Raw genomic sequence first — 18,512 nt, 5'->3', positions numbered from 1 at the left:
AAAGAGTTCATGTAAATTAAAAATATAAAGAGAAATTTTAAAATTCAGGGGAAACACTGGAAAATAAAGTGAGAAAAACCATTCAAAAAATTGGACCAAAGGGCAGAAAAATAGAATAGGTGAGAAAGAATAACAGAAGTAGAACAGCAATCCAGAGGAATGCTAAATAAAAGGAGATTCCAAAAAAGAGAACTGAGAAATTTTTCAAGGAGGGAAAACAAGAATTCCCAGAATTAAAGGGCCCATCAAGAACCCAGTGCAACTAATGAAAACAGATTAATAGCAAGGGCCTATGAAACTTAAGAAACTGCAGACAAACAGGAGTCTACATATTTTCTGGAGATAAAAAGAGGTCAGTACACAAAGAACAGGCAGTCAGAATTTCATCAGGCTTTTTGATAACAATACTGGAAACTAAAAGGTAATATCTATTAAGCAAAAATAAACAAATGGGACCTAATTAAAATTAAAAGCTTTTGCACAACAAAGGAAACTATAAGCAAGGTGAAAAGACAGCCTTCAGAATGGGAGAAAATAATAGCAAATGAAGCAACAGACAAACAATTAATCTCAAAAATATACAAGCAACTTCTGCAGCTGAATTCCAGAAAAATAAACGACCCAATCAAAAAATGGGCCAAAGAACTAAACAGACATTTCTCCAAAGAAGACATACAGATGGTAACAAACACATGAAAAGATGCTCAACATCACTCATTATTAGAGAAATGCAAATCAAAACCACAATGAGGTATCATTTCACACCAGTCAGAATGGCTGCTATCCAAAAGTCTACAAGCAATAAATGCTGGAGAGGGTGTGGAGAAAAGGGAACCCTCTTACACTGTTGGTGGGAATGCAAACTAGTACAGCCACTATGGAGAACAGTGTGGAGATTCCTTAAAAAACTGGGAATAGAACTGCCATATGACCCAGCAATCCCACTGCTGGGCACATACACCGAGGAAACCAGAAGTGAAAGAGACGCGTGTACCCCAATGTTCATCGCAGCACTGTTTACAATAGCCAGGACATGGAAGCAACCTAGATGTCCATCAGCAGACGAATGGATAAGGAAGCTGTGGTACATATACACAATGGAATATTACTCAACCATTAAAAAAAATACATTTGAATCGGTTCTACTGAGATGGATGAAACTGGAGCCCATTATACAGAGTGAAGTAAGCCAGAAAGAAAAACAACAATACAGTATACTAATGCATATATATGGAATTTGAAAGACGGTAACGATAACCCTATATGCGAGACAGAATAAGAGACACAGATGCATAGAACAATTTTATGGACTCTGAGGGAGAAGGTGAGGGTGGGACGTTCTGGGAGAATAGCATTGAAACATGTATATTATCATATGTGAAAGAGAACACCATTCCATGTTCGATGCATGAGACAAGGGCTCAGGGCCGGGGCAATGGGATGACCCAGAGGGATGGGATGGGGAGGGAGGTGGGTGGGGGGTCCAGGAAGGGGAACACATGTAAACCCATGGCTGATTCATGTCAATGTATGGCAAAAACTATTACAATATTGTAAAGTAATTAGCCCCCAACTAAAATAAATAAATTTATAAAAAAAAAAAAAAAGGTAATAGAGCAATACCATCAAAATTCTGAGGAAAGGTTATTTCCAGCAAGAATTCTATACGTGGTCAATGTAAAGTTACAGTCTCTTCAGACTTGCAAAGTCTCAAAAAAATCTATTAATATCTCCCATGATCTTTCTTTCTCAAGAAATCACTGGAAGATATGTTCCACCATGGTAAGGTAATAAACCAAAAAACCAAGCAAAGGAGATCCAACATAGGAACAGGAAAAAGGAATACCTACAGTAACAAAGATTCTAACATGACTGCCATAAAGCAGGTCCAGAGGATTTCAGGAGAGATTTCCTTCTTTTTTTTTTTTGGTGGGTTCCAGAGTTCCCCTGTGGATAGCTGTTCAACAGCTAATTGTGATTCTGGTACTCTCACACGAAGAGATGAGCGCATGTCCTTCTACTCTGCCATCTTGAATCAATCTCTCCAGGAGAGATTTCTTCAGGAATAAGAAACCGATAGAAGATGTATATAACTGAGACAACTGACAAAGACATGAATTAGTGGTAAGTAAATAAAAGATTAGATCAAAGGAAAAGGTGACTGTATCTCCAAGGAAAATGAAATGTCAGGAAAAACTAAGCGATTTATAATATGGTTCAGATGAGGATGGTGTTCACAAAAGAAACTAATGTAAACATCAAATACTGATCTAACCACAATTATGAAGTAACTATGAAAGGATTGGAAGGATACAGATGTTGAGAGGGAGGGGTGGAAAAAGAGCTAAATAATCATTTTCAAGAGCAGAAGTCAACAGATCATGCTGACAAGTGAAAAATGCCCATTGCCTATAAGCAACAAAACAAGCATGTTATTTAGAGACATGTGATCAACACCGAGTTATCAGATAAACGTATGTACCTATGGGAGGAGGGGAATGAGAGCATGTTATTTTTCATAATAAATCCTATAGAACTATATAATAGTTCTTTGTGTGTGTGTGTTCAGTCGCTTAGTCATATCCGACTCTTTAGGACCCTGTGGGCCACAGCCTAATAGGATCCTCTGTCCATGGGATTTTCCCAGCAAAAATAATGGAATAGGTTGCCATTTCCTCCTCCAAAGGATCTTCCTGACCCAGGGATGGAATTCCCATCTCCTGCACTGCAGGCAGATTTTTTACTGCTGAGCCAGTGAGGAATCCATTACATTCTATAACCTATGCTTATGTATACAACTTTGATGAGCAAGCTAAAAATAAAGAAGGGAGGGAAGAGAGTATGGATTCTGCAACCTGACTACCTGGGTTTATTCCTGAATATGGTCTTTATTAACTGTGTAACTTTGAGCAAATTGCTTTACCTACCCGAGTTTTCCTCTGGTAGCAAGAATAATAATATATACCTCACAGAGTTGTTGTGAGGATTGAATTAACACACATAAAGCTCTAAAAAACAACAGCTGGCACATAATAAGCATGGATTAACATTGACTTACTTTAGAATATCCATTTTGAGGCCTTGTCATCATCCGTTAAACAGCTCTAGAATTCTAATGATAGTATAAAGGTCTTACAGGACTTTTAAGAAAAATTATCTTTTTGCATTACATTATTGTTTATAAACAAATAACAGGTTAAATATGCTAAACTTTAATTATGTTTCACTGTTTTAACAGTGAAAAGAATTTCTCATACAAACTTCAAGACTGCTGCTTGGAATCATCTTTCTTAAAATACCAAGCAATACTCAACTAAGAAAATCAATACTAGAAAGAAGCCCTGAAATTTTAATCAAGCAACCAAAGTCTAAGTTAAGATTAAACAAATCAAGTCTCTACTGACAAAAGACAATTTCCCTTTCTTTAAAAATCAATTTAATTTAACAGCTTTCATAAAGAAGCCTGGAGCTTGCTTCAGGCTGATCAGATTTCCTAACGCTACAGTTTCATAACAGAAGTCAAAAGATACACATACATTTCAGTCAGTCACATCTCCTAGATTACATCAGTCTAAAGACAACTAGAATTACATAAAGGCAACAATGTTTATTATTTTTAATACTTCTTAATCCACACTGAAAACTAAATTTTGAAAATCCAGTAGCCCACTAATAAAACCTTACATTTTTCCATGTTCCTTCCTTGATTCTAAACATATATCCTAAACAAAAGGCAACTTTAAAGCCCAAACTTTCCTCTACTCAGACAGTAAATATATCATTATCTGCTTCCCTGCCCCCTACAAATAATTTTTTTCTTAAAGTGTATTCATTTACTCCACTGAATGTCAGAAGATCAACAATTACCAACACAAAAAGAAAGTTTCTTTTCCGAAAGAGCTTAAAACAAGAAATAAAATGAACGTATCTACTTAGTATTTTTATTTCATTTTCTATATTTTGCCTTTTTTATTGTTCACAAAAGAAATAGACATCTTTATGATAAAAGGGGATAACCTCTGACATAAGAACAGCACAAAAAATATACTCAATACTGTAAGAAGTCAAGGGGAACACATGATTTTCAGCAGCAAGATTATCTTCAAAGAAAAGTGACGTATATCTAGGGATGGCCTTACAGAATAGACAGAATTCAGGAATGCAGAGAAGAAGGAAGGTGACGCTACATAACATTGGAGGCAGAAGGAAAAGTTTGGGCCAAAGCATGGACCAAAGCATGACCACAGAGAGCAGCATATATGAGGAATAATAATTAGTTTACTTTGCATTAAAATGCAAAAGGGAGAGAAAGACTATCTTTTTCCTAAAGGGAAAAGAAGTTTGAAAACCAAGCCACAGAGCACTCCAACATTTAGAAAACATGAAAAAGAGAAGGCCTCAACAAAAAAAATTCAGTTAGCGTGGGGTTTTTTGCCAGATCTATCCCAAGTTGGACGTCTGCCTGGAAACTTGGTATATGTGAGTAGGCTTCACTTTTAGCCTGAGTATATAAAGAATAAGCAGTCATCATTGGGCTACCCCTAAATCCCAACCAACAAGGAGAGAAGACAGCACCTGCAACAGAAATTATACTAGCACTTGCCCAGACAGTTCATTAAATTTCTTTGAACTCAATGGTGTTTCCCCCTACAATGTATAAAAATGTATTAATAATGCTTAGCACAAAAAGCACTCAATATGTGAAAGCTATTATCAACACTCTACAATTAACACCTATCATACTAAGAAGTTTGCCACTTTCAGTGGCAAAAACCCTATTATTCAATTTAAATAACAAACAGCTGAGAAGGTGACAGACTGAGTCTGAAATATTAAAAGAGAGAGCCTGAACCATGGTGGAAGCTGAAAGGTCTGAGAACCAAAAAACAAAGCAAAATTTGGGGAAGAAAGTTGGAATAAGGTACCTAGACAATTCCATGGGAAAAGAGTAGTCTTTTCCACAAATGCTGATAGGAAAACTGGATAACTACATGCAAAAAATGACATTAACTTCTACCCCACACCATACACAGAGCTAACTCAAAAGAATATCACAGACCTAAATGTAAGAAAACTACAAAACTCCTGAAAGGAAATATAACCTATATGATATTGGATTAGACAAAGTTTTCTTAGATATGCCAAAAAACACAGGCAAAAGGGGGGGGGGGAGGATAAACTGGACAAAATCAAAATAAAAAACCTTTAGGGACTTCCCTTCTGGTCCATTGGTTAGGAATCTGCCTTCCAGTGCAGAGGATGCGGGTTCGATCCCTGGTCAGGGAACTAAGCTCCCACATGTCACAGGGCAATGAAGGCCATGCACCGCAACAAAGACCCAATGTGGCCAAATAAACACAGACTTTAAAATTACAAACCTCTGAGCTGCAAATGACACTAGCAGCAGAGCAAAAGCACCAACAAAGGTGGACAACTCAGGTATCTGTAAGGTGTTTGCATCCAGAGTAAATCAATAACTCTTACAAACTCAATAACAAAAAGACACATAACCCAACTCAAAAATGGATTAAGGATTTGAATAGACTTCTCTTCAAAGATATACAAATAGTCAATAAGCTCATGAAAAGATGCTCACTGTCACTGTCATTAGGAAAATACAAATGAAAATCACAATAAGATACCATCTGATATCCACCACACTAGCTAGAATCAAAAAGACACGTAATAAAATAAGAGTTAAAGAAGATATGGAGAAATTGGAGCCTTCATACATTGCTGATGGGTATTTAAAATGGAAAAGACAATCTGGAGAACAATCTGGCAGTTCTTTAAGCAATTAATAAACATAGTTACCATATGACCTAGTCATTCCACTCCTAGATACAAAACCAAAAGGTACGAAAATATATGTCCACAGAAAAAATCTGTACATGAATGTTCATAGCAACACTATTCACAGCAGTCAAAAAGTAGAAACAGTTCAAACACTCATCAACTGATAGAGGGACAAATGTGGAATGTCTACACAGTGGAATATTATTTGGCCATAAAAAATGCAGTATTGATACGTGCTACAACAGGGGTGAATCCTGAAAACAACATGCTAAGTGAAAAGACGTCAGCCACAAAAGACTACACATTTTATGATTTCATTTATATGAGATGTCTAGAATAGGCAAATCTAAATACACAGAAAATAGATTAGCAGTTGCCAAGGGCTGGGGGGAGTAGAGATTAGGGATTGACTGATAACGGGTAAGAGGTTCATTTGGTTTGATAAAAATATTCTAAATATACATTATGCTGATAGTTGCACTAATACAGCCATGAATAAAAAAAATTTTAAATCACTGAATTGTACACTTTAAATGGGTAAACTTTATAGTATGTGAATTATAAATTATACCTTAAAGACTTTTTTAAAGTTTCAGTTCAGTTCAGACGCTCAGTCATGTCCGACTTTTTGCGACCCCATGGACTGCAGCATGCCAGGCCTCCCTGTCCATCACTAACTCCCCGAGTCCACTCAAACGCATGTCCATCAAGTCAGTATTGCCATACAGCCATCTCATCCTCTGTCGTCCCCTTCTCCTCTCCCCTCAATATTTCCCAGCATCAGGGTCTTTTCCAATGAGTCAGCTCTTGGCATCAGGTGGCCAAAGTATTGGAGTTTCAGCTTCAACATCAGTCCTTCCAATGAACAACCAGGACTGATCTCCTTTAGGATGGACTGGTTGGATCTCCTTGCAGTCCAAGGGACTCTCAACAGTCTTCTCCAACACCACAGTTCAAAAGCATCAATTCTTTGGCACTCAGCTTTCATTATAGTCCAACTTTCACATCCATACATGACCACTGGAAAAACCATAGCCTTGACTAGACAGACCTTTGTTGGCAAAGTAATGTTTCTGCTTTTCTATATGCTATCTAGGTTGGTCATAACTTTCCTTCCAAGGAGTAAGTGTCTTTTAATTTCATGGCTGCAGTCACCATATGCAGTGATTTTGGAGCCCCCCAAAATAAAGTCAGCCACTGTTTCCACTGTTTCCCCATCTATCTGCCATGAAGTAATGAGACCGGATGCCATGATCTTAGTTTTCTGAATGTTGAGCTTTAAGCCAACTTTTTCACTCTCCACTTTCACGTTCATCAAGAGGCTCTTTAGTTCTTCTATACTTTCTGCCATAAGGGTGGTGTCATCTGCATATCTGAGGTTATTGATACCTCTTCCGGCAATCTTGATTCCAGCTTGTGCTTCCTCCAGCCAAGCGTTTCTCATGATGTACTCTGCATATAAATTAAATAAGCAGGGTGACAATATACAGCCTTGACGTACTTCTTTCCCTATTTGGAACCAGTCTGTTGTTCCATGTCCAGTTCTAACGGTTGCTTCCTGACCTGCATACAAGTTTCTCAAGAGGCAGGTCGAGTGGTCTGGTATTCCCATCTCTTTCAGAATTTTCCACAGTTTATTGTGATCCACACAGTCAAAGGCTTTGGCATAGTCAATAAAGCAGAAATAGATGTTTTTCTGGTACTCTCTTGCTTTTTCGATGATCCATCGGATGTTGGCAAATTTGATCTCTGGTTCCTCTGCCTTTTCTAAAACCAGCTTGAACATCTGGAAGTTCACGGTTCACATATTGCTGAAGCCTGGCTTGGAGAATTTTGAGCATTACTTTACTAGCGTGTGAGATGAGTGCAACTGTGCAGTGGTTTAAGTTTTCTTTGGCATTGCCTTTCTTTGGGATTGGAATGAAAACTGACCTTTTCCAGTCCCGTGGCCACTGCTGAGTTTTCCATATTTGCTGGCATATTGAGTGCAGCACTTTCACAGCATCATCTTTTAGGATTTGAAATAGCTCAATTGGAACTCCATCACCTCCACTAGCTTTGTTTGTAGTGATGCTTCCTAAGGCCCACTTGACTTCACATTCCAGGATGTCTGGCTCTAGGTGAGTGATCACACCGTCGTGATTGTCTGGGTCGTGAAGAACTTTTTTTGTACAATTCTTCTGTGTATTCTTGCCACCTCTTCCTAATATCTTCCGCTTCTGTTAGGTCCCTACCATTTCTGTCCTTTATTGAGCCCATCTTTGCATGAATTCTTGAAAAAAAAAAAAGCTGGGCAAGTTTTTTAGCTTTCTCTTTAAAATACCTCCCAAGAAAAATAAATAAATAAATAAATAAAATAAAATACCTCCCAATGAAACTCTTCTCTGGAAGAATCTCGTAGAACTTTGCATTTTGTAATAAGAAGGAAGTTCACTCCAAAACAAGGTCTACAGAGAGACAATTCATTTTGAGGAAATAGAACATCCAAGAACAATCTCTGGACTGTTCTCTAGTCCCTTAGCTATATAATTTTCCAATCAAGGATAGGAAGTAACAAGAAGTAGTAATAATAAAATTATCAATGAAAGTCATTATTAATTTAGGTAACAAATACTGACTTTTTATTATGCATCAGGTTTTGAAAGTATTTTTGTACTCACATTCACTTTAAAAAACCTTATTCAAAATAAAAGTCCACAGAAGACTGGTTAAAAAAATTATGATATACTATACAATAACCTACTATATAGTCATTAAAAAAATCATTTTCTGGATATGATACCAAAAGCACAGGAGAAAAAAAAAGTATGGACCTCACCAAAATCAAAAATTTTGTGCATCAAAAGACACTATCCTTTGAAAAGGGATACCACTCCTTGGGTGAAAAAGCAACCCACTGATTTGGAGAATACATCTGCAAATCATGTATCTGATAAGAAGCAACTCAACAACAAAGAAACCAAATAGCCTGATTATAAAATGGGCAACGTACTTAGATATTTCTCCAAAGAAGATATACAAATGATCAGTAAATACACGAAATGATGCTCAACATCACTAGTCAATAGGGAAGTATAACCTAACACCCAGGTTCATAGCAGCATTATTCACAACAGTCAAAAAGTGGAACCCAAGCATCCATTAATAGATAAATGGATAAATAATGCATGACATGTGCATATATACCATGGACTATTATTCAGCCTTGAAAAAGAAGGAAAAGTTGACACATGCAACAACACTGTGAAATGTTTGAAGATACCATGCCAAGTGAAGGGCTTCAGTGGCACTAGTGGTAAAGAGCCCATCTACCAATGCAGGAAACATAAGAGACACAGGTTCGATCCCTGGGTCGGGAAGATCCCATGGAGGAGAGCATGGCAACCAACTCCAGTATTCTTGCCTGGAGAATCCCATGGACAGAGGAGCCTGGCAGGCTACAGTCCATGGGGTCGCAAAGAGTCAGACACAACTGAAGCCACTTAGCACGCACGCATAGCACGCATGCCTGCTAAGTGAGAGGCCAGTCATGAAAGGACAAACATTGCATGATTCCTCTTTCATGAGATTCCTAACCAAATTCACTGAGACAGAAAGTAGAATGGTGGTTGCCAGTGGCTTTCCAGGGGGAAGGGGACAATGAGGGGTTAAGTGTTAAACAGTGTACAAAGTTTCAAGTGGGGAAGACAAAGAAGTTCTTGAGATGGATGGTAGTGATGGTTACACAACACTTTACTTAATGCCAAAGAGCTACATACTTAAAATGGTAAATCTGTTACAAATGTTTTATCACCATAAAAATCATTTTATAACAATCACACTAAGAATTATCAATGACAGGTAATGGCATAACACATGTGTGGTGGGATGAACTGGCAATCTTTCCCACTTAACTGGCTAGCACACAGTCATCCAAACAATATAGTTGGTCTGACACACTGATCAAGAGCCCTTTCCTCCTGGGTAACAAAGAGAACAATGACTGACAACTATGGATTCTTGCATTAGGAGGCTCCAAGCAAAGCAGAAAAGATGTAAATGCTTCCTGGCACGATAAGAGAGGTGGTCTAGTAGGCTTCACATAAGCTTTGCTCATCTACAATCAAGGCTGTGAGATGTCTGTCTGAGAAAGATAAATGCTTTTCTTCTTGAGCTGTGTTACTTCACAGGTGACTTCGGAAACGAAACCAGCTTGATCACTGGTCTCATTAATACAGAGGCTGCACAGAATTGAGCTCTCACTTTTACCTTCATTTGCTGGGCGAGCTCTCCTACCTCTCCAAACCACGTAGAGAAGAAAGGAATTGAGCAGAGGAGAGCATCACTGCCTCTCCTGCAGAGGCGAGAGGCATTGTTCAACCATGCAAAATACAAGTGGGATTCAAGGAGAAACGCTGCTTCCTGTGGAGAACACGACAGGGATGATGTCATCTGACTGAAAGACTGGAAGAAGAGATGGTGCGATTTGACACAGGCATGCTCTGTCCCTCTCTTTCTCTCTGACTTCATCTCCTGTCACTCTTCCCTGTGATCACTTCGCTTGCCTTCTTGCTATATCTCCACACCAACTGTGGACCCGTCTGAGGGATCCTGCACCTCTTTCTGCCCGAAACGTTCTTTCCTCAGTTTTTCTCAAACACTTCCTCACTTCATTAGGTTCTCTTCTCCAATGTCAGGTTTGTAAAGAGTCTTTCCTTGATGATTTTATTTAAGATAGCTTCTCCCCATCATTCTTTATTCCCCTACACGGTTTCATTTTTTTTTCATAGACCAATCACAGTTTGACATAATTCATTTATTATGTCACTGGAAATTCATTTATTATGTCATTTATTTCTTGTCACTGGAAAGTATTAATAAACCCACAGGGCAGGAAGGATGTCAGTCTTACTCATTACAACACTACCAGAGCTTAGAACAGGGGCATACAAAACAACAAATAAATATGTGTTGAAGGAATATGGGCAGGGGAGGAGAGAATGGAGAGTACAATGGACAGGTCAGATAGTATCCAAAAAGGACACTTTGAAAGTATCAAAGGATTAAACCTGGATGTGTCTCCTCTTGGAGTCTCAAGAATTTAACACCTGATAGCTAGAATGTTGGCCTTTACTCCTCCTATGCAGCTTGAGAGTTTCCTGCCCCTTTAGTAAATAAACCTGTATATCCATATTGCAGTTCAGATGAGTTGGTGAGAGGAAGGCTGACAGGGCCAGAACTGCCTTGGCTCAGCAGCAGCAGTGAAGAAATCAGTAATCCCAAAAGTACAAAGACAATTCCAAGTGCTAAAGAATGAATTCTTTGACTTTATCACAAAAATTAGCAAAGATTTCCCTTCAGAATCAAAAAAAGGGAAGGGCCCTGATATACTCAGGTTACTTACATAAGTTCAGTTCTATGGGGGGAGGGAGGAAAATATATATGGAGAAAAAAAATACATGCAAGTTATTAAAATGCAATTAATATACATTATGTATTTTAAATATTTAATAACAGAACAGCTAGACATGAGACGGTTGGATAGCATCACCAACTCAATAAACATGAATTTGAGCAAACGCAGGAGATAGTGAAGGACAAGGAAGCCTGGTATGCTGCAGTCCATGGGGTTGCAAAGAGTTAGACATGACTTAGTGACATGACATTAACAAGACATTAAAATATTTGGTTATCTTAAAGCCACAAGTGTTCTATAAATCCAGTGACAGCTTCAATGCGTTCTTTGTGTTATTAATGTCTAAAAGGGATATACTCTTCATTGGGATATTCTAGAGAAAAAGTTTAAGAAGACATAGAGAAGAAATACATTAAATAGCAACAGCTATCTATGGGTGGTGAAATCAAGGATGAACTTAGTGATCTTAACACATATTTTTCATGTGATCACAATAAATTTATTTAAAAATTAAAACAATAAATAATTTAGCAATCAGCTTAACCAAAGAAACATAATACAGTCACCCAATATAAAGCCTTTTTCTGTTCTGAAAGGCAGAGGAGTAGACTATAACATTTTCCTATTTATAACCTTTTCCCCCAAACCAAAAATCACTGTGACGGTGAACATTTTATTTCTTCCTTCCAACACAATTTGCAACAGGTTTATTAATCTTAATTTTTTAAAAAGCAAGTCTTTAAGTACACTACCTACAAAAATTGTGATTATATTAGAATTTGAATTTTTCAGTATTCCACTGGTATAAGGAATACCTTGAACTAAGTAAGATCTTTTGCGTCATGTGTTCAGAACCACACAGTATCAAGAACTATTCTTGACAGTAACATCCTCAGAAACAATCTAAAATTACAGAGAATGGGGCCTCCCTGGTGGTCCAGTGGTTACGAATCTGCTTTGCAATACAAGGGACACGGGTTTGACCCCTAGTCCAGGAAGCTCCCACATGCTGCACAGCAACTAAGCCCATGTGCCACAATGCTGAGCCAGCGCTCTAGAGCCCGTGAGCCACAACTGCTGAGCCCACTCGCTGCAACTACTACAGCCCCTGCACCTCGAGCCTGTGCTCCTCAACAGGAGACGCCACCGCAATGAGAAGCCCATGCACTGCAGCAAAGAGAAGCTCCCACTTGCCACAACTAGAGAAAGCCCGTGTATGGCAATGAAGACCCACTGCAACCAAAAAATAAAATAAATCTTTAAAAAAAATAAAATTACAGAGAAGAAGAAAATATCCAGTCAAAAGAAATAACATGAGCTAATGAAGAGGGAATAGTGGATACTTTTTTGCCTACCCATATCCACTCCTCTCTTGCCCCTTTCCAACAGAATACCAGTTTTCTTCATATTTCCACCCTCATCCTCAGATGCAAGTCAAAGTGTGAAAGTCGCTCAGTCGTGTCTGACTCTTTGTGACCCCATGGACTATACAGTCCATAGAATTCTCCAGGCCAGAATATTGGAGTGGGTAGTCTTTCCCTTCTCCAGGGGATCTTCCCAACCCAGGGATCGAACCCAGGTCTCCTGCACTGCAGGCAGATTCTTTACCAGCTGAGCCACAAGGGAAGCCCCAGCTGCAAGGGTGGAGCCCAATTAGTCTAACCAGCATGGGTAGAATTACCCAGACTGAAGGGAAAGACATAGTCCAGGATTACAGGAACAGATCACTCTCTCCTTGTCGATTTTATTAATTAAAACTGATTTCAAGGAGGAAATCAGCCTTTGGATAGAACTTCGTGAAGAGTAGGGCAGAGAAAGAGAAAGAAACTGGATCTATAGTGAAGTCATTGATTTGCTGAATCAAATAATTTTGGAGTTTGTCTATTAGTCTGCATTTCCTATTCTGTATCCTAACAAAGTTCCTTTTAAAGCAAATTGGAGTCTGGTTACATAAAACTCAACTTGTATAGCCAAAAGTGTCCTAACTCATGTGGAAGGAAATAATTTTGAATTATCTTGTTAACAAAACAGTCAAATACTGTGTGTTAATATGTGTTAATACCTAAATTTAAACTTAAAATTGTTGACATCTCAATCATAAAAATAAGTTTAACTATCCCACTTGCCACAATGTCTTAACAGCTGCTAAAAAAGACATCAGTCAACACCAATGCATCTTTCTCAAAGAAATTTTTAAAAGAAAAATAGTTATATATACTTACACTTTATATTTTTTATGTAAACAAATTCAAAAAAAAGAAAGAACAATATGAGCATTCTATCTAGGGCTTGCATTTGGTTGAAAAACAACTTAATAGTCAGATATAGTTTATAAGAATATTGAGACAACTCATGTATGTAATAGTTTGAAAACTTTTCTGTTTGTACTTTGTGCGCACCCTTATACATACACAATTGCTTAAATCTGTAGACACAACTACAATAATTCATATAAAAGGAAAACACTTTTATTTTATTACAGATATTCACCAAAGGACATGCCATGGTGCATTAATAACATGAGAATCATAACCCAAGGGTTTCTTCCTTGCTTGATGGCTATATAAAATATATATCTGGTTTATGAAATATAAATCTCTTTAGTGATTTATAGTAATATACAGATATTGCCAGGCAAATATTAAAACACTAAAGTTTACTGTTGCCAAGTTGCTGTGTCTAAATGTCAATTAAAGAAGTAAAGCAAAAAAACATTTGGATTTCTGCAGTCAAGTTCAAGGATGTGCTTGCGTGCTAAGTCACTCCAGTTGTGTCTGACTCTTTGCAATCCTATGGACTATAGCCTGCCAGGTTCCTCTGTCCATGGAATTCTCCAGGCAAGAATACTCGAGTGGGTTGCCATGCCCTCCTCCAGAGGCTCTTCCTGACCCAGGGACAGAACCCGCATCTCTTACATCTCCTTCATTGGCAGGTGGGTTCTTTACCACTAGCGACATCTGGGAAGCCCAGTTCAAGAATACAGGAGGGAAAAACAAAAGTGAATGAATGCTGAGTCCACTCTTGAAATCTTACATGTCTGATTCTAGCAGAATGAACCAAAAACCTCAGTTTAGAAAACCTAGGGTGACTTTATATGTCCCATACATTGAACAGCAGGTTGGAGGCACAATCAAATCTAAACATTTATTACAGCAGGAACTGGAAATCTGTACTATTAAAGGGTAAATACAAACTTATATCATAAGAGAAAATAAATGAGAAGTGGAAATCCAATGCAGTAAGGGAAACTGTTTGGCAAATGGTTAAACAGTTTTCACACTCTTCAGAGTCAAATCATTATTGGTGGACTCACACCTCAGCATCCTATCAGAGTACAGGAATGGTACCCAAACCACACCCCTAGATATCCCTCAATAAATTAAACTCAAAACTGTCAATGTTATTGGATATATACTTCTTAAAGCCTTCTTTCAACTAAAAACCAAAACAGTTGCAGTAACAGCTGTTTCCTCATTACTTCTTGTCAGGATACATTTATGTAAAGTTACTTTTACAACCCCCTCTCTAGAGAATAATTCTAGCCTCCGGCTTTCTAGATGACTTGTTAGATTTTTGATCCCTATCTCTGCTAAAAAGGGCTATCTTGTAAGAGAGTATATATATGCCCACAATATGTTGATTAAACACCTTTGTTCCATTAAAGCACTGATCCCCATGTCTCTCTGTCTCTCTCTCCCTCTCTCTCCTCTGTCCCCTTCATGCGGCTCAGCCTATTTTTTTCTTTCTTTCACTTTTTTATTGGTCGACTCTGTATCCCCAAGTTCCGGTCCATTAAAGGACCACAACAACTTCTGTCTTAAAGACATGGATTCTTAAAACTTTCAGTTAATAAAAAGACTAAATTTTAAGAGTTGGAAGGAACCTTAGGAAATCATTTCTAAACACACTCCATCTCAAGCTAGGAAACTCTAATGAATGTGTTTAGCAAAGAAATACAGAGTTCTTTATATTTAAGGCTTAATGTTGATTGCTGGGGGTAACACAAATGTTTAAAACCTGATACCTTCTGTTAAGGAATGTATAGGATGCCCCAAGGAATTATGCAATCTGAAACAGAATAGTATACCATAATAAAATAAAAACAAAATCCTAAGAACCAACAGGAATCTTTAAGCAAGACAAACAGGCTTCAGTGGATGCTTAAGTGATGAGTTAAACCCATAATCTGGACACCTGGCAATGGTAGGGAAGGACACTGCAGGCAGTGAGAATAGAATAAACTCTGTTGCCCCACACATATAGACCTCGTTTCCTCCTTCCGTACATAGTCTGTTCTTGCCATGCCAGTCCTGGTGTTCTTCCAACAGGACAGGTTCTTCCATTCCCTCCTTAGGGCCTTTGTACCTACTGCTCCCTTTGCCTGGAAAGAATTTCCCCCAGATAATTGCAATGCTGCCTTTCTTACCTCCTTCAAGTCTTTGCTCAAGTATCACCATCTCAGCGTAACTTATCTGACTATTCTATTTTAAAGTGTCACCTTTGCATTCTCTATCACTCTTCCCTGCTTTATTTTCCCCACAGCGCCTATTACTATCCGGCATGGTATATATTCTACTTATTACCTTTGTCTATGTCCCAGCTGAAAAAGCATAAGTTATCTGTTTGTTCACCTCCAAATTTTAAAACACTGCCTGCACATGGTAGGCATAAAATCAATATCTGTTGACAAACTGACTGAATAAATGAACTGATTGAATGAAAAGGATTTCTGCCCTCAAACAGGCAAGCAAATATATAAATAATTTCAAATTATTCCTGAATGACAAAAATAAATAAACAGCTGGCAAAACTCGATTTATGAAAGAGTAATAACATTTCCTGGCATCCCCCACTTGTTCACATTCAGTGACCACTAGATTCTTCTTTTATATCTCTTAGCAACCTACTCCCAGCCACACCCGTCATTTAGCAATGGACATGAGTTTGAGCAAATTCCGCAAGATAGTGAAGGACAGGAAAACCTGGAGTGCTGCAGTTCACAGGGTCACAAAGAGTCGGACATGACTTCATGACTGAACAACAACAAAATGACACCAGAGCGGCCACTGTTCCACGTTAACGTTACTGCTACCTACTAAGTAAAGGTAAAACATATTTCTGTTGCCAGCGTTGGACAAGAGAAAGAGGTATTTCTGCATTTCAAATTTGACACATTTTTCTGCACATAGTTAAAGTCTACACTACAGGAGTGGTTACACTGATATTATGGATTAGCACAAAACCTTCTACTTTGAATAGTGCTTGATTATTAAGTGGAGATATGGAGAAGCACATGTTAAAATTCTGTTTCACAACTGGAACATACTGTTTCTACACTGCAAATGGATGGCAGGGCAAAATGGCTCAAAGAAAGATACCTTCAGGAAAGGCTAGCACAGCACTGTATTTAAGGCAAATGGGTAACAATGTAAAATCAAGGGGATTTTTTTCAGAAAAATCAACTAGAATTTTATCCTGGATTAAAGAATGATGAAGAATTCTTAAAGTATTAGGATCGAAATTATACTACACTAAAACGAAACAGGAGTAGTAGAAAATATTATTTTTTATTTATCGCCAAGAAAAGCAAAACTACTTACGGATATGAAAAATGAGCTCAAGATTTCTCACTTCAACTAACACCTCCACAGACTGCATTATCATTTCAGGCAAAGTGAAACTGTCACATTTAATTTTTAAAGGCAGGAATGACTTCCATCTGGGATTTATCTGCATAGAAGTGTTAGCCATGGCACAGTTTCAATATTTAATTGAAAGTTCATTTTCTGGCTCTAAGCAAAATGTCCAATACAAAGTTATATACAACAATAAATAATGCAACAATAAACAAGAGTTATATATCCACATTAATACTGTCACTGAGAGCCTAATTTTGTGTTTCACGGAGTGGTAAATTTTGCCCTCAGATAGGCACACTGGCCTATAACCCTCCATCAAACAGTGATAAATTACTTGTAAATTACTACCGTAAACCCTGCATTTTCCCACAATATTTACACTTCTGAAAGAGTTTAACAAATATTACTATTCTCTGTAAGCAGAGGAAAAACTATAAATTAGAGCAAACTCCCTTACATAGAAAAAGGACAAACCAGTCGCTGAAATGGTAACTTTCAGGTATAGCATCACCGTTTTACTTGATCAAACAACAATCTTCGCCAGTTATTGCAGGAGTAAATAGAACGCAGCCGCTAGGGGAAAAGCCACAGAGAAACGTTAGGTCCTCACTTATCTTTGTCGTTAAAAAGGAGACACCGGAAAGTCACACTGAGCAGTCGATCACGTATGGCAACCTACGGGAGAGACTACTGAGCGTGCAGGTCTCTCCAAACGCAGGAAGTCAAAGTTCCTGCGCGACGAGAGGATTACAGCGGAAAAAAAAAAACACTAGCCCATCTGTCCACACAGGAGAAGAGAAAGAAGTCAGGCAGGAAAGGCTGGGAGTCGGAGAGGTGGGGCTGCCAGACCGACCGGCTCCGCGCCGTCTCCCTCGGCTGCGAACAGGAGCTGCAAACCCGAGTGGGCTCGCGCGCGCAGGTAGGCGGCAGCCGCTGGACCTGCTTCGGCCCCGCACCGGGAAGTCTCCAGGGCCTCGCCCGCACAGCCGGGAAGCCACCCAGCCCACAGACGAGCGGAGCAGCCGCCTGAGGAGAGCCACGTCGGAGGGAGCTCGGCGGGAGGTGGGCACCTGGCACACCCACCCGGAGGCTGACAGCCCGGAGCGCGCGGCGGCCGGGACGCCAGGAGGGCCGCAGCGCGCCTGAGGGGGTCGCCCGGAGGGCGCTGCCGGCCGCCAACGACCGCCCCACCGCCTCGCCCCGATCGGCGGCGGCGGGTACTCACGTAGGGCTGGTAGAACTTGGAGAGCCGCGGCTTCCCGTGGTTGTTAAAGATGAGGATCGCCTTGATCATGGCTGAGCCGGGCAGACCGGGTGGGAGCTGGGGGCCAGGGCGGGGGCGGGCGCGCGAGCCTCGCCTCGGGATCTCGCCGGCTGTCCTTCCCCACCCGCCCCCTCCCGCACGCGCGCGCGCGCGTCCCCGAGGGTGGGGGCGGGGCTTGCATGGGGCGGGGCTTGGGAGGGGTCGGCACGGAGGGAAGCGGAAACAGCTCCAGAGCCGGAGCGCGACGCTTAGGGGCGTCTGCGCACTCGGCGGCTGACGGAGACGTCGCCTACAGACCTTTTCCGGAAGCTGGCTAGAGTGAAATAGTAGTTGTTCTGTCGGCGGTCTGAGGGCTACAACAGATTCGACGCGGAGAACCAACCTGCGATTCCGAGTCAGGGTTGGGTTGGGCTCTCCC

General features: G+C 39.7%; 1 protein-coding gene across 9 annotated transcripts in view; it reads right to left on the bottom strand.

The window, feature by feature from the left end:
* The window catches only part of AP3S1 (adaptor related protein complex 3 subunit sigma 1), a 73,077-nt gene extending 54,849 nt beyond the window's left edge, over positions 1-18,228 (bottom strand). For 8 of the 9 annotated variants that reach the window (XM_081513710.1, XM_081513711.1, XM_081513716.1 and 5 more), the window contains exon 1: positions 18,056-18,228. In XM_081513710.1, coding sequence (XP_081369836.1) covers positions 18,056-18,124 — 69 coding nt within the window. In that variant the 5' untranslated portion in view covers positions 18,125-18,228. Of the gene's footprint in view, positions 1-17,287; positions 17,724-18,055 lie in introns of those variants that run through there. The other variant, XM_081513712.1, reaches the window with a different exon arrangement.
* Positions 18,229-18,512: the final 284 nt, after the last annotated feature.

The sequence above is a fragment of the Giraffa tippelskirchi genome, chromosome 7 (assembly GCF_054371585.1).
Source record: "Giraffa tippelskirchi isolate mGirTip1 chromosome 7, T2T-mGirTip1v1.2.pri, whole genome shotgun sequence".
Classification (NCBI taxonomy): domain Eukaryota; kingdom Metazoa; phylum Chordata; class Mammalia; order Artiodactyla; family Giraffidae; genus Giraffa; species Giraffa tippelskirchi.
Note: the sequence above shows the minus strand (reverse complement) of the source record. Positions and strands in the feature narration are given on the sequence as shown.